This window comes from Paroedura picta, chromosome 15, assembly GCF_049243985.1.
Source record: "Paroedura picta isolate Pp20150507F chromosome 15, Ppicta_v3.0, whole genome shotgun sequence".
NCBI lineage: Eukaryota > Metazoa > Chordata > Lepidosauria > Squamata > Gekkonidae > Paroedura > Paroedura picta.
In genome coordinates this window covers 10,129,558-10,156,546 of record NC_135383.1, presented here as the reverse complement: position 1 = coordinate 10,156,546, position 26,989 = coordinate 10,129,558, and the positions used below count along the sequence as shown (strand labels likewise).

At 46.5% G+C, this 26,989-nt stretch overlaps 3 protein-coding genes across 5 annotated transcripts; 1 reads left to right on the top strand and 2 right to left on the bottom strand.

Moving 5' to 3' along the window:
* Positions 1–853: 853 nt before the first annotated feature.
* Positions 854–17,408, bottom strand: KIAA0753 (KIAA0753 ortholog). 3 transcript variants are annotated; one of them, XM_077312767.1, is made up of 17 exons: positions 17,254–17,408; positions 16,773–16,918; positions 15,493–16,069; positions 14,726–14,832; positions 13,589–13,651; positions 12,441–12,659; positions 11,291–11,489; positions 9,943–10,160; positions 9,594–9,763; positions 8,659–8,751; positions 7,722–7,809; positions 7,042–7,125; positions 6,286–6,414; positions 5,132–5,213; positions 4,888–5,008; positions 3,941–4,168; positions 854–2,275 (listed from the first exon to the last, which is right to left on the bottom strand). In XM_077312767.1, exons 2-17 carry the CDS (start codon positions 16,860–16,862, stop codon positions 2,158–2,160), a joined length of 2,586 nt encoding a protein of 861 aa, XP_077168882.1. In that variant the 5' UTR covers positions 16,863–16,918; positions 17,254–17,408; the 3' UTR covers positions 854–2,157. The 3 variants fall into 3 exon arrangements, with proteins under 3 accessions (XP_077168882.1, XP_077168883.1, XP_077168884.1); XM_077312768.1 differs by having other exon boundaries at positions 16,773–16,915; positions 17,254–17,389; XM_077312769.1 differs by lacking the exon at positions 8,659–8,751.
* Positions 17,409–17,484: 76 nt separating this feature from the next.
* TXNDC17 (thioredoxin domain containing 17) lies at positions 17,485–22,332 on the top strand. The gene is made up of 4 exons (XM_077312772.1): positions 17,485–17,726; positions 19,944–20,025; positions 21,538–21,613; positions 22,125–22,332. The coding sequence occupies exons 1-4, from the start codon at positions 17,576–17,578 to the stop codon at positions 22,191–22,193; spliced, it is 378 nt and encodes a 125-aa protein (XP_077168887.1). The 5' UTR covers positions 17,485–17,575; the 3' UTR covers positions 22,194–22,332.
* MED31 (mediator complex subunit 31) lies at positions 21,811–26,831 on the bottom strand. The gene is made up of 4 exons (XM_077312771.1): positions 26,714–26,831; positions 25,880–25,957; positions 25,096–25,192; positions 21,811–24,213 (listed from the first exon to the last, which is right to left on the bottom strand). The coding sequence occupies exons 1-4, from the start codon at positions 26,721–26,723 to the stop codon at positions 24,018–24,020; spliced, it is 381 nt and encodes a 126-aa protein (XP_077168886.1). The 5' UTR covers positions 26,724–26,831; the 3' UTR covers positions 21,811–24,017.
* Positions 26,832–26,989: the final 158 nt, after the last annotated feature.

Here is a 26,989-nt window from a genome sequence, read left to right as displayed (position 1 = left end):
CTCTAATTTTCTTTTCAGATCCCACAAAGCTCACGACGCCACGCCACAGTTCAGGGGCTGCTCAAAACGCCTGGAAGCTGCCCAGCTGGATGAGTCACGCCACAGAAAGGGAAAAGTCAATAGACTCCCCCCCCCTGATTAAGGGCAAGCAGGTTGAGAGGAATTCCCTGGGGGGGGGGGCAGCCACCGTTCTGAGCCCTCCCTGGCGCCTAAACAGGCCTCCTTACTCTTGTCTGCTGCTTGCCACCTCTGTGACCACGCAAGGGGGTCGTTTGGAAGAGATGGTTGCAATTAGACCAAAAAAAAAAGAAAGGGGCCACTGCAATAGGGAAATGAATGGAGCAGTAGATTTAGGTTTATTATTTACATATACATACATATGTACACAAACACACACACACACACACACACAACTCAAGCCAGGTACAAAAAGACTTAAAAACCCAGAACAACACTGTAGTTATGTGATAAAAGTTGTAAAGTAGGGAATTAAAAATAATATTAAACAGGAATGATTTAAAGAGAGAAATTAAACTACCAAAACGCCTGAGCAGTTTCCAGTGCAAACATATGTTTGACATCATTTGCAAGCTACAGCACAGTATTTAGCTGCCAGTTTAGAGATGTCAGTGGATGGAGCAGTAGAAAAAGAGCATTTTTTCCCCCCAGAAGCAGCTGGCTTTTCGGGAGCTTTTAAAAGCCACACTGCTGTCCTTTGTAAGGGAGAAGTTCGCCTTTATCCAAATGCCCATGAGTCTGAACATTTTCCAGTGTGACCAGACATTAGCCTGGTGATGAACACTTGACCTGATTTGAAAATACTCCCACAGAAAGACACGCGCACACGACAGTATATGGAAATGCCCGTTTAATAATCTTTTGTCGCATTTTGAAAAAAAACAAAACAAAAAAACGATTGAGTTGTATCAACCTACGCTGCGCTTCCAAGTACACTTGACTCTTGAACAATGCAACTCTTCGTACGAGCACACTGCCTATGTGCAAACACACCCATTGTCTCTTAAATGTTACTCTGATACAAACAAGATTGCTCTTTTTTAAAAAAAAAAAATCACACCTCAGTAAGACAAAGCTTTTATACATTTAAAATTATTATTTAAGGACATCTCTATCCCTTCCTGAGTACTGGAATGTTACTCACAGTGACTCAGCCTTGAGTCTTTGACTTTTTCAGCCTTGAGAGTCAATGCCGGAAGGACTTAATGGCTGCTGGCCCCGTGAAATCTATCCGTTGAGGACAAAGCAGACAGAGTGGCCATGAAAGACAGGAACTCAGCCCTGGAAAGGGACACTGAGGTCTTGCTGGTAAGGGACATATTTCTGTCTCCCAGCACCAAGATCGGGCAAAGCAGGTGCCCTGTGGGTTGTCCTACACCAAAGATCTACGGAGAGATTGGTTTGTTTCCTTTGGATTGCAGGCAGGTATGGAGCTGAAGCCCCTTTTGACTCTCCTTCCTGCAGCCCCAATCCCCAAACATACTACTGAGCTGAGAAGACTACCATACAGATGAGAACCGGGCTCCAAAACACTCAGGGTCTTTGCTGGACGGGTGAGCCTTCCCTCAAACTCCCCTCGCAAAGCAGGGTACCCTGAAAATCCAGTCCAGCTTTTGTGGGTCTCCTGCCCCTTCCTGCCAGGGGAGTGGCTCAAATAATAGAGTTTACCCGCAAAGCCTTGCTGGACAGATGGAGAACCCCAAGGCCTGTGTTCAAAGCAACCAGTGGTCAGACTCTGTGCCATTCAGTGGTTTAAGAGGCCAGCTGCCCCAGGGTTTCAATGAGGCTGTGCCTTGCCATGAGTTAAACAGCTATGAAGACAGGTCTTGTGGTTATGTGCGGAACCCGGAGCAATGGGATGAGCCGGGAGTATGACCCACAACTGCTGGTGAGAGCCAGTTCCAAAGACTCCAGGGATCATTTACTTCTCCGACGTTACGCCCAGACTGTATTGTCAACAAGGCACAATGGAAGGTGGCACAAGCATTGCCCGATCCTCTCCTTGAGGCATTGCCCGCACCCGGTTCAGGCAGAGCCATGGAGGAATTGCTAGCTTGGCAGGCCCGCAGCCGTTTTGCCAGAAAGGTGACTGGACCCAGGACAGCTGTGCTTGGCTGACGCCCGCTGAAGCAGCTGCCATCATTCGGCAGCCTCCAAGAACTCAGAGGTAAAAACGGCTTCTGCGTAATCCTCACACAGATCTTGCAGCTCCACCGCCACATCCATCAGGGCTTCCTCGGTCAGCTCCTCTGCCAAGCTAAAGAGGGAAAAGCCAAAGCCTGATTTCTAAGGTTTAAGGCGACCATCCCCACCGCGGCATCCAAGATGTGCTATTTTCCCCAAAAGATAGATTCAAGTGGGCAGCCGTGTTGGTCCGAAGCAATACAATGAAGCGTCAGTCACGTGGCACCTATAAGGCCAGAGTTTAATTTGAAAGTTTATACCCAGAATTAAACTCTGTTGCTCTTAAAGCGAACACCGGACTCAAAATTTGTTCTGTTCTGCCCAAAATGAGGGAGCCTGAACTGTTCTCCTGTGCTTGCGACGCGGGAGAAGCTGTGACTTGCTTAACTGGCTCCTGCCTGCTGGAGAACTGGCTGAAGAGTGCATGCATCCAAGAAGGAATCAGGGCTGCATCCATACATCACTCAGAGACTGCACTATTGTCACACTATGGCAGATGTTCGCCAATGGATTACCCAGCCGATGAGCCAATCCTGTTGCAAGCTACTGCTAGGGACCGAGAGTGCCATCACGTCACAGCTGACTTGTGGCGACCCCATGGGGTTTTCCCCTCCAAATACTAGCCAGGACCGACTCTGCCTAGCTCCCGAGATCTGACAAGATCAGCCTAGCCTGAACTGTCCAGATCAGGCAGACTGTTGGTAGAGCCCGAGAAAAGCACAGTTTCCAAGGATGGGTGGATGCAGCCCAGATGTGCCTGCAGTGGGGGACAGGTTTGGGAGGGATAGAAGGGGGCATTTCGGCCATTCCATGCTGCCCGGGGTTTCTGCTCTGCTTGTTCCTGCCTGGAATCCATTTCTCATGTGGCCTAGCTCCTCTGGAGGCCTTCTGCCAACAGGGGCCCCGATTTAATAATGTAATCCCATCTGTTCCAGCGTCCTATTTCCCTACAGCTATCAGCCAGAGGCCCCACTGGGAGGCCTGCCGGCATTGGGGATGACATCTGCTCACAGCTTGAGCCTCCTGGAAATAACAGCAGTAACAGACCCAGCCACACATCTCCAGGGGTCAACGCGTTCCAGCTCTGTGCCCGCAGCAGAGGCACCTCTATGTCTGCTCGGCCCCTGCCTTGGCTGCTTCCCACATCCCTTAAGGATGCTTATTCCCTCCTGCCAGGGGGTGATGACGACAGCAGCTGGAACTCAGAAGAGAAGGAGCGGAAGCGGAATCTGGGGAACAGGGGGAATTAGCAGGGGTCGAGACAAAGGTAATCTGCTTCAGGGGGACAAAGGCATGAGGAGAGGAACTGGTCCTGTCTAGACCTCTCCCAGGCATCCGTACAAAGGGAACTTTGTCAAGCTGGAAAACAGCAAAGCTAAGGGCAGTTTTGGAGTTCAATTCCTTGCATTTCGCATGGGATGATTCCTGGCAAGGTGTGGAGCACCACCTGGTGTCCCTGCAAGGTACTGCATCAGCCACATCTCTTTTTCTTGCCATGCTCCTGTGACAGCAACCACAGGTGTCCCACAAAGCACACGGAAGCTGCAATCTGACTGTAACTCTTTCTTCCCGCGTGGGCATGATTGGTTCAGAAATTCAATACAAGCGCTCTTTTAATGGCCAGCTTTCCCCAGCTGTACACCAGTGGTGCAGCAGACACATCTAAGGGGCAGGTTGGGAGCTAAAGAACTCCCATCAGATATCTTGACAAGCAAGCTCTCCTGAGTCTTCCGCTCACCTCTGGGCGATGTGCCATGGACTGAAGTTGCCCACCTCCTCGTGGGAAATGCACTTTAGGTGATGATCGTACCGGGCGCCGTAATCACAGATGCTCTGGAGCATGGTCTTGGGGACAGAGAGGAAGGCCCGGGGCTGCTTCTGCTGGGAGGGGTCCCAAGTATCAGGCTGCACAATCCGAGTTCTGGACTCCAGTCTCTCATCTGGCTCCAGGTCCTCCTCAACAGCACTGGAAGCAAGGAAGAGAATCAGAGCTCCTTCCTTAACGGGTGTCAAAGGTTTCAGCAGAGATAGCTGGCGGGTATCATTGTACCGAGATGCAGAATCCAGGTCTTTCCCACATCCCCATGCTGCTTGGGTACTCCCTGGTTCCTAACTCCCTCCATTTATCTTTCACCTCCCTCTTTCCTAATGAATCCTATCCCTCCAGAAATTTTGGGGCAGGAGGCCCATCTCTAGACCTTTGAGGAGAAATAATCACTGAGGAACCATGGGAGCACTTATTGAAAAACAAGCCACACCACTTGATCTTTTTCCAGAAACACCGTTTTGTGTCCTGCTTACGTGGCTTCCCCAAAAGCATCCGATTGGCCGCTGTCGGTAAGAGGATCCTGGGCTACATGGACCCACTCTGGTTTAATTTTCGGCTTTCTTCTGAGTCCCTGATAACACTGCCCAGGACCTTCTGTCCCCTCAGCCCAGTGGAAGCTTTTTCTTCCATTCAGCCAGTCCATCATGGAGATGGGCACTGCTGCTGCCACACTGCCTCCGAGCCACTAGAATACTTGTGAATATCCCATGACGTCATGGTAATTCAAACCAACGGTGATGGGGAAGGAGACAGCAGAAAGGCATGTAGCTAGTTCTTACCCCTAGACAGTGCCGTTAACCATTCCCACCAAGCATCCTTTATGCACCTTAACCACCTGCTTCTGAATTTTTACTCACTTGGCATCCAAGGGCCTTTCTAATACAATGTCCACTTGTGCCTCATTCTGACCTTCTGGCTTCGTTATCTGGATGGGATGGGGAACCACGGGCGGTCTCTCTCTAGCTGCAATTGCGTTCTCTAAGAGGAGAATTGCGTGGACATTACTTACCTGTATGGGCCATGAATGAGGTGGTTTCATGTATCCACCCCTGGCTGTCGGATCATCAGCCAGCCCCTTCCCATTGCCTGCCTCCAACTCACCCCTTCTCTCTTCGTGGGTCCAGAATTCAGGGTCGGAATAGACAATCTGGTTATACCTCCTTCGCACTAGTTCTTGGGAGCTCTTGAACACGAGCAAACACAGACAGACAGAAAACAGAGGCAAAAACGTGATTATTCAACAGATCATAAAGCATGCTGGCAGAGGCTCATGGTCATTGTTGTCTATGGACATCTAGAGAGCCACCGTTAGGACACCCTGCCCTATTTCATCTGCCTAGTCAGCGTAGGATAGCAGAAGCCTCCCAAAATACGTCTGAAGCAGCTAACAACAGGGCTGAGTGAAGTTTCCCATGATCTACAATTCACCCCACCTCGATCCCTTCTTGGGAACAACAGGACTTAATTTTTTTAAGGTCCCATATGGGGAAAAGAGAACCACAAAGGTTAGGGATAAAACCGAACACAGAAAAACAGAAACAATTTTTGTGTACACCATAAATACCAATTTACACCAGAAGAAAATGCTCTATACAAATATGTGCATTTATATATTTACCTCTGATGAAGATCAGTATGATCTAAATGTGTTAGGTCTTACCTAAGGGCCTTAACTAGCGTTAGGTCTTAACTAGTTTACGCACTGAGATGTTTTATGTGTGCCCAATAGATATGATATTCTTTTATGGTTTTAAAACGTTTTTGAGTACTAATAATAAATTGTTTCTATCTTTCTATCTTTGGTTTTATCCCTAACCTTTGTGGTTCTCACCTGTTCTCCAGCTTGGGTTTTTATTTCCCTTTATGTTGTTTCCCGTCTGTTCAAGGCAGAACTGGGCACAGCATAAGGATTTGCAGAAGGTGGGGCACTGCAGGTTCGCTATGGAAAACAGATCTCTGACAGCGTATGAGCCAGCTCGGCCCTCCCAGCAACAGACCCAGACATGCCTTCCCCTTCCCAGAGTGAGAAGAAGCTGACAGCTGACTTTTACTGATGAGGGATCCATGCTGGCAGGCAGAAAGCTGTCTGGGGATATCCACAAACATCAGGGGCTCCATTAGAAGAAAAGGAAAAGCACACAGCATGGAGAACTCTGCTTCCCTCTGCCCACAGCCTGCCCAATTTTGTCTTGGATGACTCCAAACGGTTTGCCGGCACAAGTCAAGGGTGGACAGACCCCAGAGCGGAAGCATACCTCAATCTCCTCCATTCTCTGAAGCATCATCTCCAGATCTGGGACGCTGACAGTGGAGAGAGACTCACGTTCTGTCTTCTGGCTCTTGTCTAGAGCAGAGTCCTCCAGAAGGCTCCTCAAGATCCCAGCCTGATAGACATACACACAAAGAGGAGGCACTCGCAACATTTAAATAGTTATTTAAATTGCTACGTACTGGATAGATTGGACACACACACACACTTTGAGCACAGGACTACTGAAACATTTAAACAGTGTACATTAGAAGGAGACATCAGAGGTAGATTCACCCCCGCCCCTTCACACTCAAACAACAAAATCAGATCAAACTGCTTAAGAGATTCTCCATTCTTTGCCCATGGGAGGCAGCCAATGCCCAGATAGAACAGTTGGTTTGAGTTCATCCAGTCAAATTCATAGCAGAGGCAAGGTTTGAGCTATGGACTTCCCAATTCAATACTCAGCTGCCTCTATACTCAGCTGCTTTCTAAATAAATAAAATCTTACAGGTGCTCACCCTGGTAAGGAAATCCTACAGGACCCTCAGAAACCCTAACTGTATTCAAACAGCCAATGTCATGTAGCGGTTAGGACTCTAATCTGGAGAACCAGGTTTGCTTTCCCACTCCACCACCTGAAGCCTGCTGAGCAACCTTGGGCTAGGCATGGAACTTTCCTGGCCCCACCTACCTCACAAAGTTCATGTTGTAGGAAAAGGAAGCGTTCTCTGGCCCTTTTTAGCAGAGCACATCCTACCTTCCCAACATCCTGAGGTGGTGCCTGGCTTCCCAATAACGACTCCTTCAAGCGAATGTTTCTTTCCAAGGAGAAATTCACTTTCTGATGAAACAAAAGCATGGGAATGAATGTTTCCCCAGACACTCGCTGCAGAGTTCCAGCTCTCACCTTTGGGCAAAGTCCCTTCCTTTCATGGAATGCCCAACCCACTGCTCTAAATGACGTGGAGGAAAGGTGAGGTTTATTAGACAAATGACCGAGAACCTGTACAGGTAAACAGCCACCAAATCATTCAGGATGGTTGCAAAGAGCTCCCCAAACGGGTCCCTTTGAATCAGGTTGACAGCAAATAAGCAAGGCTGTGGGGAACGTGATACATCGTTGGGCAAAAATATCTTCTCTTAGAGCTCTTTCAGCTCCTGCTACGACAGGGTGTCTGTTGTGGGGAGAGAAAGGGAAGGCAATTGTAAGCCACTTAGAGACTCCTTCGGGTAGGGAAAAGAGGGGTACAAAAAAAAACCAGCTGTTCTTTTTCTCCTTCTGATGGAGAATGAATTGTCAGAAGACTAACCAGGAAAGAGTTTTCCTGATCATAGTGGGTGACTCACATGAAATGCTGACTCAGTGTGCAGCAGTGGTGAAAAAGGTGTCAGTTACACTCCACCTGTGCCAAACCCACGAGTTCTTCTGGCACTCACCTGTGCTTTCTCCAAGAGGGGCTCCAGCCGCTCTCGAATCTCCCTCTCCATCTTATCCACTATCTCCTTTGAAGAGGTGCTCTCAGTCCTGTGAACAACACAGTGAGGGGGGAAAAATTCCAATGCTTATTGTTAATTGGCTGTTTGGTCATCACCCATTGGGCACAGTGCAAGCGCGGTAACAAGGCACACTCTGAAATGCACACTGAACAGAAAGAAACCAGCTTATGAGGTCCCAATTAGATGCTCAACAGGTTTCCACAATGAGAAATTCCAAAACTGAACACGCTGCACACCTAAGCATGGGTGTCTGTGTCCACTGTGCGCCCTTCAGTTTGTCTGTCTTGGTTCTGGGGACTGTGATGCCACCAGGTGAAACTACATTTCCTGACTTCACCTCATTGCTGAACAGATATTAGACTGAAAGCAGCCACATCTCTCCCAGGAGTGGATTCTTTCTCCCCCAGGACGAATAAAGAGAAACTGAGCCCCCCTGCCCCCTGAAAGATCAAGAACTCCAGCCCCCAATTAGCGGGCCAGACATCACAGAAACTGGAAGGCGCCTTCTTGCAAGTTCTCTTCTCCTGGGCTAGCTCTGTCTCCTATGCTAGTTTTGAAGCCACATACAGAAGAAACATACCAGAGGTGCATACAGAGGAAGCTTCCTTATGCTGAATCACAATACAAAATCCACCCAGTGGTTCTACTTCCATTTCGAGTTGGGGCATGAAGCCCAAGGTTCAAGCTTGGGCTTTTTTTTTTTTTTTAACTTTTTTTAACTTATGCATCCCACTGCAAATTTAGGTTGATAATGTATGCAATCTTGGATAAAAGGAAAGTCCTCTTCCTTGCAAGGAAACCTTTACCCTCCTAGGGTTTCTGAAATGCAACCACTGCAAGGTGCGTAAAAGAACTCAATGAGGCCTTCCGTGCCAACCTGACAGCTGGTTTTTCCATGGCTCGTCTTCCCACTCCTGCTCTCTCTCCCTCCAAGATGGTCTCTCGGCTTCGGGGACTTCTGTCTAGTTGCCTGCAGGGAATTATGGGAAGACGAGAAGTGCCGTGAGGCCATTACTGCAGTCCCCATTCTGCACTAACAGTCAACACACTTCTGCATTGCACAGAGCAGAATCTCTCAAAGGCAAGAAGCAAAGCCTGGCCCTGGCAAAACAAAAGGCTCTTGATGGAAGAGAGACTGCTGCTGGGTCACCAGCAGTGCATCCCTAAGCAGAGTTACATCCTCCGAAACTCAATGGATTATTTCAATGGATTTAGAAGGGTGTTACTCTGTTTACGATTGTACTGTCAATCACATGACTTGCAAAGGCAGGCTTTCCCCCCACGATCCATCAGGTGGTGCAAAACACAGGAGTGCCTGGAGACTTCTGTAGCAGACCCATGCTTGTTACGGGACTGTCATTTACTCATGCCAATTGTCTGTGGAGTCACAGTCCTGCTGAATACAAGGGAATTTCCATTGACTGAAACAGGCTGGCTGATATGACTGACTAGTGGGTGTTCAGAATTAATCTCGCAAAACAGTCTCCACCAGCCGTGATCAGTTTCAGATAACGAAATGTTGCAAACCATAAACAGCCAACCTCCGGAATGCTGGGGGTTTCCCTTTTTAAAGAAGTTTTGCAAAACAAAAAGGCAAAGAAAGAAATACAACACCGGCAGGGAACCAAGGAGGAAAGAGACCAACTACGGAGCTCCAAAGAGCCACAGCAAGCATCACAAGGGCAGATCTGCAAAGTACACAGATTGTCTGAAGGCAAAAGCCCCCACCCTGGGTGTAAAATGCAGGTCTGGAGTGTGCCAGGTATTACCCAAGCTGCCTATTCAGGCTGGTTTGCAGCAATGTTAACCTACCGTTGAGGAGACCCTCGAGGGGAAGTGGGGCTGGGAGGCACCCAGGGGATCCGGCTTTCTCTAACAGGTGGCTTGGTCTCCTTGAGTCGGAATGCGACAGTGGTGTCTTGAAACCGAGTCTGCCTGGCTTGAGGCTGCTCAGCTTTTGGCCTCGGAGGTCTACAACTCCCCTTTAAGAAGCAAAACAAGAAAGACAACCCTTTAGGTTTTCACAGGACAGCAGCCGCCAGAATGTTAAGGTCAACAGCTGTAATTCTGAGCAGTGAGACATTATGCTTTATGTCACCATATATGTAACAGCAGCTGAAAATGAAGCCCAGGGATGCAAAGGAAGAGGATATGTCTGTACCTGAGGCTTGGCAGAAAATACTACTCCTTTCTTCTTCAGTGGGCCACCTCTGAGGCTAGAGGCCTTTCTCACAGGCCCAGGTCTTCCCAAGGCCTCCCTGCTTCTGGCCTGGAGAGCTCCATCTTGTTCCGGAACGGGCAGATTCTCCTGGGCGGTTGTGCCAGAGTGATCTGCCATCTTCCCTGGTGACAAAATCTCTTCAGTCTGCTGGTGGTCATCTAAAGCCCATAATCACAAGACTAGTTCAGTACAGAATTTGGAAACACTCAGATGCCCTCCTGTGCTCAGGAATAGCCAAATCAACCCACTCTGCATCCTTAATCTCTCCTGGTATTAGCAGAATCTGGAATCAAGACCAGTAAGAGCCACAGGACAGTGGTCCTACGTAAAAGGCAATATTCTGGGCTGCCTACTTATGGGTTTGCCTGTGGCATCAGACTGGCACCTGCTGGCAACAGGAAGCTTGACCACTGGTCTGGTCCTTTACAGCCATTCTTCTGTCTTTGCCCCTGCTAATGTCCTGCCTTTGTCACAGACCAGAATGAAGCCTATTTTGAATTTGGAGGGCAACTGAGCTTAGTAATTTTTCCTAAACAAAGCACACGAAAGGCAAACCCCAGCTTGGAAATCCAGAGGCAGATGGATCCTCAGCTTAACATGGCTGAATGAGAAGGAGAATCAGCAGCTCTTGGGGAGGGACAGGTAAGAAATAGCAAAGGGAACTGAGAGAGGAGAGAAAGGTCTGCAGAGCTGCAGTCTGTGGGATGGAGAGCCAAGTGATGACTTCTGTCGCTACTCACTACCCCAAGGTGTGTGGAGTCAAGACTCGATAAGAATGAGATCCAACCACCCCTCCAAAAAAAGTCACATAATGCTGTTTTTATTGAGACCAAGCAAAATAACACAATACAGTGGGCAAACTTTCCAGTTGTTCCGATCTCTTCATCAAGCTGAAGGGTTCTTCAGCCTGAAGAACTCTTCAGCTTAATGGAGAGATCGGGAAATGTGTTGTTTCGGTCGGCCTCAATAAAAGTGGCATTACATGGCTTTTGGAATTTGCTATGGATTAATCTGGCTAGTGCCTACTTCTTTCACCTAACATTATCATGGCCGTCAACCAGTTTTTCTGCCAATGCATTGTCAGTCATTTTTAAAAAATTATTCGTCAATTAAATGAAAACGAATCATTGTACTGCCTAAGCCGCAATAGAATCAAGGGCCTTCTTAAAGCCCACGGTATGGTGGGGCTGCCACAGCCAGCCACCTGTGACTTGTAAAGCAGAGATGTTCTTGTTTCTGCTAAGCAAGATCTTAGAAGAATACAGATTTCAGTTGCTCATATACAAACCCATAAAATCTTGTCCACCTTCATAGCTGGAAGGGAGAAGTCTTCTGGCTACCGGTGGCTTTCTGGGCTCCAGTGCGCCAACTTTCTTCTCTCTGCTTGGCACCCTGTCCCTGCCTGGTGGCAGCTCAGACTGAGGTGCAGGAGGACATTTCTTCCCTTTCCTGGGTGACTCCTTCTTGGACAGCAAAGAGTCCAAATCCTGCCACCACAATTTTTCTTTCTCATTACACATGCAAAATTTAAGCACCCTTTCCTGACATGCAAAATACAAAGAGCAAATGTTTTACAAATGCCAAAAAGCCCCTTAACTTCCTGCAGGAGATATATCAGCCTTTATTATATACTAGTAGGAAAACCCGTTTTACAAATTGGCTGGAAGCCCTGGAAGCTCCCCACCCCCAGCATCTACAAGGCTGGCAAGAGTGGAGCAGCCAGCATGGAGAGTGCCCAGCCAGGCCTCCCTGGCAGCTATAATGGTGAGGGTGGTGCAGACCATGTCTGGTCAGCCTTCCCACCCCCCTCTCCCGGTGGCCACAGAGAGCAGTGAGGCTGCAGCAGAATGGGGCAGAGTGCATGTGGATGGCCACCCAAAGCCCCACAGCTCACCTCCTGCTGGCTCCTCCTCCTCATGGCAAGTGCTGGGAAGCAGAATGGAGGAGGAGGACGGGAGCAGGGAAGAACCACTGACTGGCCCTCAGTGGGGGAGAGCTCACACCCCATTGGGAGCATGTCCCCCAGTGAGGCTTAGCACATTGTCAGAAGCACCCAACACTTTTTATGTGGTATGGTTCTCTGACTGCTACCAGTTTTGACAATAATCTGTTAAATTCTAAATTTAGCCCGCACAATGGGCATTTCACAAAAAATACACAGCACAAACAAAACCTTCAGCATGTGTTCTGAAAATACTGTTTGCTTATCATAGAACCACAAAAGAGTTCATTACAGAGAATTTGCTGGCAGCAGCTCTTGTTGCTGTTTTGCCCCTGGCAGCCCTCCTGTGATAGCTGCAATATACACTCATCTCCCAAGCTTAGTTGTATGGGCCACATCATTTCTGTGGGATCTACAGACTGGTTCCCTGTGCCTGTTCGGTACTGGCCTTGAGACATTGATCCAACAAAGAAAAGTAGCCCTCTCTTCCCATCACCTCTATCTGCAGCAGTAGATCTATGACGACATCGGGAACGGAGGACCCCATATCGAGGCGGGCAGAGCAAAGGGACAGCTGCCGGATGAGGTTGCCCAGTTCCTTGCAGTGGGCAGGAGCTAGATGGTGCTCCGACTGGCTGGCAAAGTGAGCGGCAAACATCTGCAAGGCCCGGACTGCGCCTCTATGAGCTGCTGCTAGCCTGGCCATGGCTCGTGACTGCATCACAAAGGAAAGAGAGAAAGAGGGCCCATGAGCTAGCTGGACCCTGTCCAGAAACCAATATCAGCCAGGCTAGCTATGAGAGGAGGGTTTCCACTCACAGGCCCCAGTCTTCAAAGCACTCTCTTGCCGCTGCAGCGCTATGGAAACACAGAACGCCTGCAAATAAGACAGCTGGGCTTGTAACGCCCTTACACTGGTCTGAGGTGTCGCTGCATTTAGAATCCCACCTACAGCTCATCTCCCCATCTCAAAAACAATTAGTTCAGGGACCAGCATAGAAGCTGTATGTCATAAAAAGATATACTGATGGGCTTCTTTTCTGATGCATGTTTTCTGATGTCTCATTAACTAGAGAAAGTGCAGCTGACAATTTGCCATTAGGAGACGGCAACCCTAATTGTAAATGGAGGCTAAGAATGTTCCCCTCCCATATTCAGATAGAACCATTTCAGGGAAACTTGAGACTTTGTAGTCATACGACAGCTAAGTGCTCCACTTCTGTGCCATTAAGATACTCTCCGAATCTCTTGCTCTTTTTTTTTCAAGGGTCTGCCGTAATTCTTTCCTGAGAAATCATGCTGGTCCCTCCCATAGATATCACAGAACTAAAGCTGCAGAAAATGGCAGCCAAAATTATTAAAAGGATGCAATGTGAAGGATAAAAAAGCATTTCAAGTTACAAACACAAACCTCAACGACCAGCAGACACAACACTGACTTAAAAGCAAACATTTTGTAGCGAGATTGTGCATAATTGTGGACACAAGATATCTCCAGTCTCTGGAAAGCATGAGGGTTACGACAACTCAAAAAAAGCCTTCACCACTATGCCTACAGCTCCTTTCACAGTCTCCTGTCTGATGAGAATGTGGCTCCCCTGATCCATGATGTTTCCCAAAATTACCTGGAATTTTCTCCCTCACCTTCTTTGTGTGTTTGATTTTCTGAGGGCTCAGCTTCTCCAGATCTTCTTGGATTTCTTTTACCTATTCAATAACGTATTACAAACAAATTAGCTCAATAGAGACATTTCTAAGCAATCTACACAACAGCGTTCAGACCCAAGAATCCCAAATTCTGAGGTTCCTGACTGCATTGTTTATGGCGCCCAAATTATAGGACTCGAATAACAAAGTTCAGGCCCAGAATAGAACTTCTTTGAAGCCCAGAGAAGTCTCAGTCAGGGCCTGGACGGAAATCTGGTCATCTCATGCAGCACCACAGAGAATGCACTATGTTTTCACTATGCATTCATGAGCCATTATTTTTGTTAGAAAGAAAGATCAGTAAAGCATGGTTGCTGTTAGGTGCGAAGTTGTGTACGACCCATGGACAATGATCCTCCAGGCCTTCCTGTCCTCTACCATTTTCCGGAGTCCAGAAAAGCATACCAGTTGCAATACACACTACCAAAAAAACCACAGGCAAAAGGGGAAAAATAAAATAGCAGGAGCATGCCAGGGAAGACTAAACAGCTAAACAGCTGGAAAAACAACAACATCCCCCAATCCCAGTGCCCAATGTTTAGCTCTGGATGAACTGCTATGGAGATTGAATTCCAGTTGAGTCACCACAGAAAAGGCTCTGTCCTTATTTGCTACATATCATCCCTCTGAGAATCGGCAGAACAGAAAGCAGGGCCTCTGCCAGGCACATTCTTATGGGAGAGGGTGTTTATTCGGATACCTTTAAGGCCCTGAACAGTCAAATAGAAGGGTAAGAACCAGCACTCTCCTCAGAAACAAACTGGCAGACAGCACGGTTCCTCTTAGGACTTGCAAACAGCATTCTTTACAGCTTATGCCAAACAGTAACCATGGTGTCACGCTGTGAACTGACTGAAATTTCTGAACAATTTTCAGAAGCTGTTCCACAAACAGCATATTGCAGTAGTCTAATCTGGATAACTTCAGAACATGAACGACTCTGACTGGAGCTCACATTAGAAAGAGAGGCCGTGGCTGGCACGAAGTGCTACAAGCCACATCTCACTGCTAGCACAACGTGCTACAAGCCACAGGGGAGACCTGAGTACAACAGAAAATGAGCAATGCTCTTGCCTGTTGCTGCAGCACATATAGCATTCGTGCAGAGCGCACAGCCTGCTCCTGCCTTCGGACACGGACACGGCGCTCTTCGTCGGGATCCAAAGTTTCTTCACTTTTCTCTGGGGAAAAAAAAGACAACTCACCAAAATAGAAAGTGACGGGTCTGAAATGAGTTATTGATTTGAGGGAATCTTGCCACCAAAAAAAACCCAATGGCCCACAAGAAAAGCCCTGCTTGAGAAGGATGGAGATAGATCGTGCAATCTGCACACAAGGCTAGCATGCCATCTTCTGAAAAAAATACTGTTAAACACTGTCTGGCTCCAGTGGAGCAAGAGCCTTTGTTCCAGATCACAATAACCCTGACACGTCCAAGGACTATGCAGGAAAAGCCAGAACACATTTTAAAATACTTACTCATTGTAATGTGGAAACTGTAAAACAGTTTACACAGAAGCGAAGGACATTCCCAGGATGCTCAGAACTGAACGACATCAGCCAACCTTGCAGCTACTATGATCTTCTAAAGTGCCATTCATCTAGTCTGTCGAACTTCAAAGGAGTAAACAGGCTGCATGCCCAACACCACATCATTCTTTCCTTCCATCCCAGCTTTAAAAGGTCACTGACAAGGGCACCAACTGCAATGGACTCTACTCTGCCATATGTCTTGGACCTAGAAGCCTCCCACACCACAGAAGCCCCAGAGATACTATTTGGAGTTGTGATTAAAGCCAACAATTTTACCCCTATCAAAGCAGCAGCTAGGTCCCCCTCACCTTTTTTGGCCAGCTCTTCTATTTTCTGGATGTAGCTCTGCAGCTCCTTTTGCAGCCGCCTGACCTCCAGGGCAGTCTTGTCTTCCTCCTTTCGTGGCCCAGGTCCTGGGTCACGGGTGGGGGGTGAATCCGACAAAGCAGCTTTCGACTTGATCCGATTTGGGGTGTAGAGGTAGACTTTGGCTCCAGAGCTGGTTGTCTCCAGTTTGGAACAATTGCCAAGCTGGGGGTCCTCCTTCTGGAGGAAGTGTGATGCTCTTGGCCCTACAGCATTTTCAGACTCCTTCCTCCTGGACTGCCCAGGTATAAGCTTGTTTTCACTGAGCAAATGCTGTCTCACTTGCTCCTCCAGATGTCTTCGCTTCACATCTCTTTTGGCCAGCTGAACAGCCAAATTGAGTTTCTCTTCAGATAGGACGGAAAACTCCACAGAGTTTTTGACATCCAATCCATCACCGGCACCTTGATCTTTCTTATTCCCAGGCTGCTTCAGCTTTTCTATTATAATTGGATGAGGGTTGGTGTATTGGAAAGCCAACTTCTCTGGCACTGCAGAAACATTCCGGCTGAACTGGAGCTGTTCCAAACATCAAACAACATTGTCTAAACCTTTCTCTGGGTCCTGTTTCTAAGCACAGCACTCATGGGGTGGGAGACAATGGGTCACACTGTCAGGTAAATCAACAAACCTGACAAACTCCAGGCTAGCTTTGTCTTGAAATTCCCCAAGGGAGATGACTGCAGATATACACAGTTTATGGAGCCTCAGCCTTTGAAAATTTTAATGAAAAAAAATCAAATGTGCCAGGAACTAAGAAAGCCATGGTATATCTCAGTTGTGTCAGTTGTTCAATAGTGTTTACAGTGAAACACAGCAATGTATCTTGTTGGTCCCATAACATTCAGCAGCTGTGCTATGTCTCTCTAGCATAAACTTCTACAGCACTTCTGCATTTGGGAATTAACTTTAGCAAAATTCCATGGAACTTGAACTACCCTACAGCAAAATCCAACTGATATCACATACAAAAACAGTGAGGCCCTTTCTGATTTGTCTTATGGACAAACAGTGTGAAGACACCAGCTCTGTGCAAGACACTTCTATATCTTAGTGCTCGCCCCTTGTGTCCCCCCCCAAAAAAAAACGTATTGCAATTGTTCACATCACCCAAGAGGCTTCAGGTAACTGGAATAAATGCTTGTTTATAAAAAAACAAACCTTTCAAGAAGCCCATAAAACAAACCCTGAAACAGAAAAGTAAGCAGAAATTTCACAACACCTGGGTCCGCAGCGTTCTTGCTTCGCTTTTGCCTGGCTGGGGCTGAGATGTCACAGGCACACAAACTCCAGCCGGTTTCCCAGGTCCCATTACACTGGACAGGAGGCTCAGATAAGGGCAATTTATTGTTGTCTACAAGAACGCTGCTGAAACACCAACAGGAGGCTAATGTTAGGATTCCCACTGATGCATACACTTCTCTATGAATTAATGCCTAAATAATTTGTTCCCCTTCAAGTAACAGGGCCCTAAGTTGGGTTCCCCAGTTTCCCAAACACATCCAGAAGTATAGCGTCATTCTATGAAATGCTGCTTCAGCAAAATGCATTTTTTACAAGGCAGAAAATAGTAAGGGGGGGGGCAGCATAAGAAACTCAGCTGGACTGAAATAAGGGTGGATCCACCTATGGCAGCCCGCTTTCAACGGCAGCCGACCAAAAGCCTCCTAGAAGACCAAAGCAAGGGCACGCAAGCCGTTTACCTCAGCAGGTACACTACCCCTGAACGTGGAGGCTCCATTTGGCCATGGGGAGGCTGGTCAGGCCGGGCCTCCACCTCTAACAGGGCGAGGTTCGAAAAGAACGCCGCGCTCCTCGCGCTCCCAGAGCGTCCCTTAGCAACGGCCCGCGCGCGGAGGATTCTGGGAAACGGCCTCCGCGGCCGAGAGCCAATCACAGGCCCGGGAAGAAGCCGGCCAATCCCGTGGGGGCCGGCGTGTCCCCGCCCGGCCGCCGTCGCTCAGGTGGCATGGGTAGCCGTCGCGCGCCCCGGTGGCGCTTCCGCCTCTGCAGTCCGCCTCCGCCATGAGCTGGGAAGAGGTGTCGGTGCGAGGCTTCGCCGCCTTCGAGCAGGAGTGCCGGGAGCAGCAGCGGCGGGGGCGGCGGGTCTTCGCCTACTTCAGCGGCGACAAGGACCCCGCGAGCGGCTCCAGCTGGTGCCCGGATTGCATCAAGGGTGGGTCGACTTCGCACTTGTGAACGGGGGAAGGGCCTGGGGGGTCAAGGGAAAGGATTGCTACTTTCTGGTTGGTCGCACAATTAGGGATTGGCTATAAGTCCTACCTACGGGTCTGGCCTGGTTCAAGCCTTGGGTTCTTACCAGGCCTGTGCCTCTCTGGAATGTAGTTTTTCTGACGCTCTCTTCACAAAACCAAAGCTTATGTTATAGCTGAGATAGGCCTTGTCGCAAGGCTAGAGAAATGGAAGAAGAGGTTGTCACTACTGTATATGCAAGCAATTGCAAGTTGGGGGGGGGGGGAAGCATAGGAGCAGGATTTTGGACCTGTCAGCACTTCCTGGAAGGCTGGTATAAGGGCTGTAGGGTGTTCCCCAGGCGGTGGAGTGGGAAGGTAGAGACCCCAGGCTGTTGGCTCATTCTGCAAAGGCATCATCCTTCCCAACCTCCAAGAACAGTATTTAACACTATGTAATCCTATTCTCTTAACAGATTTGGGAACTTCCCCGTGCCTATATTTCTTCAGAAAAAATATAAAAAAGGTTTTTCTTACAGTGCGAGTAATTGGGGCTGGGCAAAAGAACTCTAATTAGGCTGTGTAGCTGTCACGGGATTGTGCCTTTTTGCACCTCTTGGGTGACACTGGTCGTCTTGTCCCCGACTGGCCACCTAGATCCAGCACAGTGATGTCCCCAGGGGGCTCTTTGCCTGAATTACCCTCCCCTCTTGCCAACTGCACACGTAGGTCATGACTTGTTCCTGCCAGGAACTATGCGAGGATAACTGCATTGCTGTCTATTATTGACTTAAAATACCTTTAAGCTCCTTTAAAACATGAGGCTTTTAATAAAATAAACCCAAGCATTCCAGCATGAGCTTTTCTGAGTCAGCGCTGACTTAACAAAAGCTTAACAAAAATTGAGTCCAATGGCACCTTTAAGACCAACAAACATTTATTCAAGGCGTGAGCTTCCAAGTGCATGCACTCTTCCTTGGACAAAATGAAACAAGGATCACAAGAGTACAGATATAAAGAAATGGTAAATTAGCAGCAAATTAGTAAACTGTCATAATATCCAAATTATGCAATATGGTAATTCTTTGCTAAAACTGCTAATCGGTCCTTTTGAGTTCACTTGTACTTTACAAAAACATTGGGGAAATAAAAATGTCAAGGTTAGTAATTACTAGCAGACACTTTCCCAGTTGCCCCATCTGTCTCCACTCAAGCATGAAAGCATTCCCAAAAGTGACAGGTGCTCTGTCTGTTATATTGTCATCTTCCTCTCATCTTTTAAGATGCCATTGAACTGTAGCTTATTTTTGCTGCAGCAGGCTTAACAGGAAGAGTCCGCTGGTACCTTAAAGGCTAAAAAAAATTGTAGAAGGGTAGGAGGTTGATTAGGGGATGGGAGATAATTTCCCAGTTGTCCCCCTGTAGTTCCTCAGTTATTTATTACATTTATATATCACCCTCCCTTTCAACTCAGGGTAGTTTACAGAGAACATGAAAACGGTGTGACAAGACAATATAAGTTGGTAACTACACCATCAACAATAACAACCTCCTCAAGGTTGTTATTGTTGATGGTGTAATTACCAAACATATTGAACCAGTGTGTTGCTTTCAGGATGGTTTACCCCACAACAAATCTTGCTGAGGTCATAGAGTCAGAAGGTGCCAGCTAGACCAATTCGTTGCTCATATTGAAAATCCAAAGCATTCCTGTCTTGATGTTTTGGCCTCTGCGTGAAGACCTGTAGTAGGGAAGAACCTACTCACCAACCATGGTCATTAATTCTATCATCAGCAAGACTGCTTTCACATAAAATTGCTTGTGTTTGCAGCAATTCAAAGCACACATGCTAATCTGAGTGGAAAACAGAAGGCTGGGTGATGCATTACTTATTTGACTCATCAGGGCTGGTAACTGAATGCATGAACAGGCTTCATTGAAAAGCATCATGTTTGGAGAGATATGCAAGGCAGTAGGAAACTTTGGTGCTTGATCCATTCACACATACATTTTCATGACTTGGTAGCTGGAAGATTGAGTAACAGCTGCTTGTACGTGTCAATGGCCCACCATAGATCAAGTACAGGAATTCCGTGTCACATTATATTATACCAAACGCGTTGCTTCTAAAGTGGTGAGCAAAGATGGTATTTGGAATCTACTGAAACTCACAATAAAATTATTCCTTTTTTTTTTTAAGCGGAGCCAATTGTGCGAGCTGAGCTCTCTAACATGCCGGAAGCATCTGTCTTCATTTACTGCCAAGTAGGAGACAGACCCTAGTAAGTAATACAGTATGTGGGTGTCGGCAAATACTGCTTTTATTTGAACAAACCTTGATCTGCACCTGCTGTGAGGGCAGTTAAACTAAGGAGGAAGTGTGAACCAAGGGCGTTCTGCCGGTTTGAATTGAATTGGAAATGCTGCTAAACCCTGTTCCATTCCTTCCGGTGCAGAAATAAATAAAGCTTCAGGAAGCAAAGCTATCATCATACGGCCTCACTAAACATTAGCTCCTATGAAACATGAACAATGCAGAAAGCACACCCTTGTAAATAATTCCTCTAGAGACGCTGGCCTCTGACTGCATTCCTGAGACCTGATTTACTGAAATGCAGCTGTTTTCTACAACCTACCAATGACTCTGCTATAAGACTGTCTTGCTGCTGCTGCTCAGACCGTGTTTTTTCCAGGACTTTGCTCTCATTTGTGATCTCCCTCTGCTGGATGGCTTTTATCAGCTGGACTTTCATCTTCCTGCCTGAGGGTCCACCCCATTTGAAGCATCAACGTGATGACTGGCTGATCTTAGCATGAATCCCCACGACCTAAACAAAAAGCATAGAGGCTCCTAGATAAACAGCTAAGGGCTACTTCATGAGTACCAGACTTAAGCTTCTTAGGTGTATGCCTAAGATGCTGACTATGACAGCAGTTCTGCAGACATAGCTCCTTATTGGGAAGCTGTGATTGGCTGCTGCTTCGTCTTAGGTGGATACTCAGTGGCAGCCTATACTTCCTTTTGCATAATGTTAAATTTTCCTCCCTGGGTTGGAATACTTATTCATGCATTTGTTTAACTCATCTTAATTTCATGTATCTATTATATTTTACTAATGCATCCTCTCCAGTAAGCAGGATATCCTTTCTCAGGACAGCATATCATCCTCTCAAACGCCCTAGATCTAGGGTCCTGATTAATGACATATTTTCTGTGCCATTCCCTCATGACAGGAATGGTAGACAGTGTTGCCCTCTTTCTCCTCTTATTTTTGATTTATGTCTGGAAGCTTTGACTTGTGCCATTAGAGAAAATAGTATTTGGGCTTCAGACATGCCCAGTCATTCAGTTTTTCAGGGAACAACTTACTATTCGTATCAATTTGGTATTCGACTATTCATTGCTTTCAGAGGATGGCTGTATACTTTTAAACTATTTGCCTGTTTCTTGGAGGCTAACTGATGGTCTGCAAAAATATACCTTTTGTGTCCTTACTATAGGCAAAAGATTCAAATTACAACATTAGAAAGAACAAAAGGTAGGCAAAACAAATGAATGGCAGACAACAAAAAATGCTCCCATCTTAAAACTAAACATATGATTGCCTGCTGGAGATCAGATGTGGCACGTTGAAGCGAATTGTCAGCCTGTGCTGTGTGCATGAGGCGGTATTCCCCATATAGCATTAGGTTTTAGTTTCCTAGCCCTCCTACCTGTTGACAGACATACCCTTTGTACATTTTTTATCCTTTATAAACTCACCAAGACTGATCTGATAAAATTTTCTCCACAGCTGGAAAGATCCGAACAATGAGTTCAGAAAGAATCTTAAGCTCACTGGTGTGCCTACATTACTTAAATATGGAACTGTAAGTATTTTCAGTGGACAGCTGCTGAATGTTGGCTTGAGGTGGAACATTATTTGGTCAGGGAGATTTCTCTTCATTTTTTGTTTTATTTTATTATTTATTAGATTTTAGATGTGTTGCTCTTTCTGCAAAACTCTGTTGTCTTGTTGGGTTTTACTTAGAAGCATGTTGGACCAAATTAAAATTACAGCTCTACATATAATAATAATAAACCTTTATTGGCATAAAACAATAAGAGGCCACAGTCCTCTACATACTTAAGTAAACCCCACTGAACCAATGCATCTTCTGAGTATAATGCACATAATATAGGCTTATGCTACTTTCTGGTATATATAGCCGGTGGAAAATTAACTGATTTATTGTGGTAGTTTTGGAAAGTTTATCTTAAATGAAAAAAAAAGCCCATAGACTTTAGACTTGGCCTGTACGCTTCTGTACCCAGTGAACTAACTGATTTATTGTGGTAGAAGTATTATGTAAGTGTACCTTTTCTTAATTCTTGTTTCAGCCTCAAAAGTTGGTGGAAGAAGAATGTTTTAAAGCAGAGCTCGTGCGTATGCTGTTCACAGAAGACTGACTTCATTTGCGTTCATGATGCTGCTACCATCTGTTAAGCTGCTCAAAGCACCTTGAAGGGACCATGCTCACATCTTTGCATCTGTGGCACACATCTGTCTATACTTAAGTAAAGCAATGCTCAAATGCAGAGGAACAAATGTGGTGTGAAGCCTCTTGTGATCTGGAAATGGGTTGATTTAAACAAATGCTTAACAACAGACTGGTTCGTATAAACTGTATATAATATATATACTACATTTTAGAGAAGCCAGTATTCCAATTAGTGTGTAAAAGTTACTCTGTCCCTTATTCTCACACCCTTCTAAAAAGAGCAGATTTTTCTTTGTGTTGTCACGTAGCATCCAACTTATGGTGACCCCACAGGGTTATCAAAGCAAGAAACATTCAGAGATGGCTTGCCACTGGCTGTCTCTCTGTAATGACCCTGATATTCTTTGGTGGCATCCCATCCAAATACTGACCAGGACCAATGCTATCAAGCATCTGAGATTGGGCTGCCTTGGGCCAACCAGGTCATGAAACAGAATCTTACCCATATCAATTTGGGGTGGAACTTGGTATCTTGCTGCTTCCTCCATCTAAGCCTTTTTCACTCATTTGGAAACCATGGCTAAACACTAGTTCCCTGGACTATGCCTCTATAGGAGACTTTCAATATACCTATGTCTGTCTTACCCCTAGAACTGTTCCTTAGTAGAGATGCTTTCAAGGAGAGGAGGAGCTGGATGTATACTCTTATTCTACAGGACTGTACGTTTTCATCAGTCTTTGTATAAGCATGCTAAATAATGAAACTGTTACAGCACAATGCTGAAGTGTTCAGGGTCAGAGCAAGCAAAACAAAAACGGGAGGGGGGAGATAATCTGCCATGTGATAATTCAAGCCCAGCTTAAAATATTGAATCAAATCAACATCATTTGGTAGACTAACCACAAAAGCAAAGGAAAAGCTCTCCTTCCTAAGACTGTACCATATTGAATATCTGTGTCTTATACATCATCATCTCTGTATATGGGACTTTATAGGCCTTTTAAACATTTAAGCCACTGCTCTTGAGTTTATAACGGCAGAGACACAAGCGTAGACAGGAAACAGTTGTACATTCTGGTGACCAGTAAGAACAAGGTTGAAGTCAAAGGGGGGCTTTTATGGGGAGGAACAGATTAAATGTGTCTTTTTTTAAAGACGAACTTAAGGAGGAAGCCTTTTAATTTATTTAAATCATCAGCCACGTCATGACAAAACCAACCAAGCGTAAATTGCTTACCTCTCGGTGTTTGGGCATTCACCCAACAATAGTACATTTGCTTCCTTTTCAAATTTACATTGCATCAAGCAAGGGCCTCTGCCCTAAAAATCCCATGGTTTTGGCAGAAAGTTAATTCTACCTTTTCTGCCTGGGAGTCTGACAGTCCAGTAGGCAGGTATTTCAGAGGCCAGTGCATTCAATCAAGCTGAATCTCAGGAGTGCTTTGAGTGCAATACCAGTGTTTGTTACAGGAAGGTACACCCAAAGCGGACCACTTATTTTCCTCTGGGTTTAATACAAAGCCAGTAAGTTTCTCCAGCTTTGATCTACCATCATCCACAAAATAAGCATATGCAAAACCCAGAAAAGCTGCCTCTACTTCAAATAAACCTATTGCCTCCACACCACCTTCCTAAGGACTGAGCACATTTTGCTACTGCATTTTATACACATGGCCAGAAGCCAGTAGTCCGGTCTCTGTTTAGCTCTGCTAACCCTGTGTGTGTTTCCTTGATGGAGGAAAGAGGAACTACTTTTCTGTGGAAACTCATCCAGCCCACTTCCGTATCCAGTCATTTGATAGAGGCACTATTCTGTTGCTGCTGCTGGTCTGCCAGTGCCTGCTGGAGGCGCATCCGCTTGCGGGAGTAGTGCTGCCAGTGGAGAATCTGCTGCTCATCGATGAACTTGGCACACTGAGCGTTCACCAGTTCTTTCCGGAAGTGTTCGTACTGGAGCAACTCCAGCATGTGCAAACATTGAGGGTACCTGGGTGACAAAAGAGAGATGAAGTGCTGGGGGGGGGGGGGGTTGCACCCTGTTTTTTACCATCTCAAGGAGTCTCAAAAGTGGCTTGCAATTGCCTTCTCTTCCTCTCCCCAAAACAGACACCCTGCAAGGTGGGTGAGAGAGCTCTGAGAGAACTGTGACTGACCCAAGGTCACCCAGCTGGTTGCATGTGCAAGAGTGGAGAATCGAACCCGGTTCTCCAGATTAGAGGCTAACACTTTGCACCAAGCTGGCAGTTATCAAATGAGTTTTAGGGGCAATGCTTTAACATATGTCTTATCTCTGACTTAAATTCCAACTTGAATTCATGTGTTTATTGAATGCGTAAAAAGATCCTGTTACAACAATCGAGTAGGAAACTAAACAAGAGCTTTTACACAACCTGGGAATCTTAGTCACGGAGCCAATATGCCTTTTTTTATCTGATGCATTTCATATCTGCTTGGGGCAGCAATTGTGAAATGAAATGGCCCTATCTGCAAGGGCTCAAAAAGATTACTTCTTTGAAGTACCCAGAAATTTACCTATTAGGCAGAACAATGTTTCTCCCTAACATGAGACATCCACACTACAAGGTAATACTGAACTATATAGACCATAGGCCTGATTTTATACCAGTTAACATCACGTGTTCACAAGTTTAGTTCTCCCTGCCATGAAAAACCACACACAAAATCCTGCACTTGGAAAACTATCACATCTGAGCAAGCAGAGGTAAGAGCCTCTAACATGGTAACCCAATTAATCACATTACTCCTCCCAGAAGTATTCAGCATCAACACAATTTTAGAAACTGCCCCCTGTGCAGAGATCAAGTCTAAGGCCACTTCATACTGTGCGAGACATATATATCACTCTTACTTTAGATATTTTGCATATTCTGGTTCCTTCCAGTACAGCAGATACTTTAGATAGTTTACAAATGCCTTGTCTTTGAAGTATCCTCTCTGGGCAAGAACTGTAAGACAGAAATCAAATTATTTTAGAATGTTTACCCTATAATTGGTAATATCAACTGCTCACAAGAACTCAAGGACACTAAGCAAACAATAGATTCAGCACAAATAAAAGGTAGTACTTGTATACAAGGAACAATAAATTGTGCAGTTCCATGCCAGTGGATGTAGTGATGGCCAAGAGCACACATAATTTCAAAGGGGAATCACACAGATTCACAGTGAAGAAGAGTTACTTTTTATATCCTGCTTTTTCACTACCCAAAGGAGTTTCAAAGCAGCTTACAATCGCCTTCCCTTCTCCTCACAATAAACACCTTGTTAGGTAGGTGAGGCTGTCAAATCAGCCAACTTATTATAAGTCCAGCAAGGGGCTTTCAAGGAAAATGAGAAGTAGAGGAGGTTTGCCATTTCCTTAGTGACCTCCCATCCGAGTACCAATCCTGCTGAGCCAATGAGATCAGGCTTTGTAACATTATCTTCCCTTTTATCCTCCAGCCACACTCTAGCCTCTTTAGAAGGCCATATTAGCATCCTCTTGGTGCTGGCTAGACCTCCTTTCTTTTGTAATGCATTTTTTGCACTTGAGCTATTTGTTATGACCTTTGGCCACTAATGGCACCAAGGTGCTCAGTGTGTCAACAAAATCTAATCATCCAAATGCAACTGCATTTGTTTCAGGCACTTACAGTTTAGGTAATTTGGGTTTGCCAGGCACTGCACGAATTCCAGCTCCAACTGGAACCGCACTCTGTTTCCTGCATCATCTGGTGTCCAAAAAAGAAAGGAGTGTTAAAATTAGATAAAGAGGACAATTCTAGGTTCAAAGAGGCAATCCAGTTTTGCTCAGTTTATAATCCATTTTAAACAGCGACACGGAGGGGCTTTAGCTAAGCAGCTGCAGCATCTGACTGCACTCAGGTTTCAGGATTTAGCACTAATTTTCTGCCTGCAAGAGGCCCCGGCCTCAACTCATGGCCCCTCCACTTTAAGCAGCCCCACACATACCAATGCTAGCCCAGCCCCTCAGATAAGTACTGTTAAGACATCACAAAATGGGAGTCTAGTAGCACCCTACAGCCTAGCAAAGGTTTCCAGCATATAAACTTTCATGAATCGAAGCTCACTGCACTAGCATCCAATCAAGTGAACTTTGACTCACCAAAGCTTATACCCTGGGCATTTTTTGCTATTTTGGACTATCTTGTTCTACTGCTACAGACTAACAGCCCCCCCACCCCCTGTGAAGGCAGAGGGAATAGCCCAGAGTCAGAATAAGACACCCTTAACTACTTCACAGTCTTGATTCGCGATAAAACAGAAGCGGGGAGACCTATACTGCAAGGCGGGGGGGGGGGGGGGGGAAGGGGGTGTAAACAACTCCCTAAACTCCGCCAACTCCTCGCACCCACGAAGGCGGCACTTTAGCGGCCGGGAAGATTCCCCTTCCTAACCCCAACCCCTTATGGCGACACTTATGGACAACCCCAGGCTAAATCCCCCCACCAGTCCCCAGCACTCACCCGTCTCCATGACGCCGCCGCCCGCCGTCCGCTTCTCCGGAGGCAGCAATATGGAGGCGGCGCCTGCGCACTTCCATCCGGGCGCGGTGCATTGTGGGAAGCCTCCCGTGCCGCACGGGCGGAAGGGGAGCGTTGCCAAGGCGACGAGGACGCTTCGGGCCTCCAAACGCCTGTTTTGCAGTCTAGCGCCCCCTTTGCAACAACAGCACATTATTGCGTGATTGGGTTGTGGCTTTGCTGGAACGTCCGTGTGTGTGTGTTCAGGTCCTTAGCGTT

What these genes read in the sequence shown, in the direction of transcription:
- KIAA0753 (XM_077312767.1), bottom strand. Translation starts at nt 16,862, where the DNA reads ATGGGACCTGGGAAACCGGCTGGAGTTTGTGTGCCTGTGACATCTCAG. An exon ending in ATCTACTGCTGCAGATAGAG is followed by an intron (nt 11,490 to 12,440) that starts GTGATGGGAAGA and finishes TTGTGGTGGCAG; the next exon opens with GATTTGGACTCTTTGCTGTC. An exon ending in ATGGAAAAACCAGCTGTCAG is followed by an intron (nt 7,810 to 8,658) that starts GTTGGCACGGAA and finishes TGTTGTTCACAG; the next exon opens with GACTGAGAGCACCTCTTCAA.
- MED31 (XM_077312771.1), bottom strand. An exon ending in AAACCCAAATTACCTAAACT is followed by an intron (nt 25,193 to 25,879) that starts GTAAGTGCCTGA and finishes TCTGTCTTACAG; the next exon opens with TTCTTGCCCAGAGAGGATAC. An exon ending in GAATATGCAAAATATCTAAA is followed by an intron (nt 24,214 to 25,095) that starts GTAAGAGTGATA and finishes TTTGTCACCCAG; the next exon opens with GTACCCTCAATGTTTGCACA.
- TXNDC17 (XM_077312772.1), top strand. Translation starts at nt 17,576, where the DNA reads ATGAGCTGGGAAGAGGTGTCGGTGCGAGGCTTCGCCGCCTTCGAGCAG. An exon ending in CAAGTAGGAGACAGACCCTA is followed by an intron (nt 20,026 to 21,537) that starts GTAAGTAATACA and finishes TTTTCTCCACAG; the next exon opens with CTGGAAAGATCCGAACAATG. An exon ending in CATTACTTAAATATGGAACT is followed by an intron (nt 21,614 to 22,124) that starts GTAAGTATTTTC and finishes TTCTTGTTTCAG; the next exon opens with CCTCAAAAGTTGGTGGAAGA.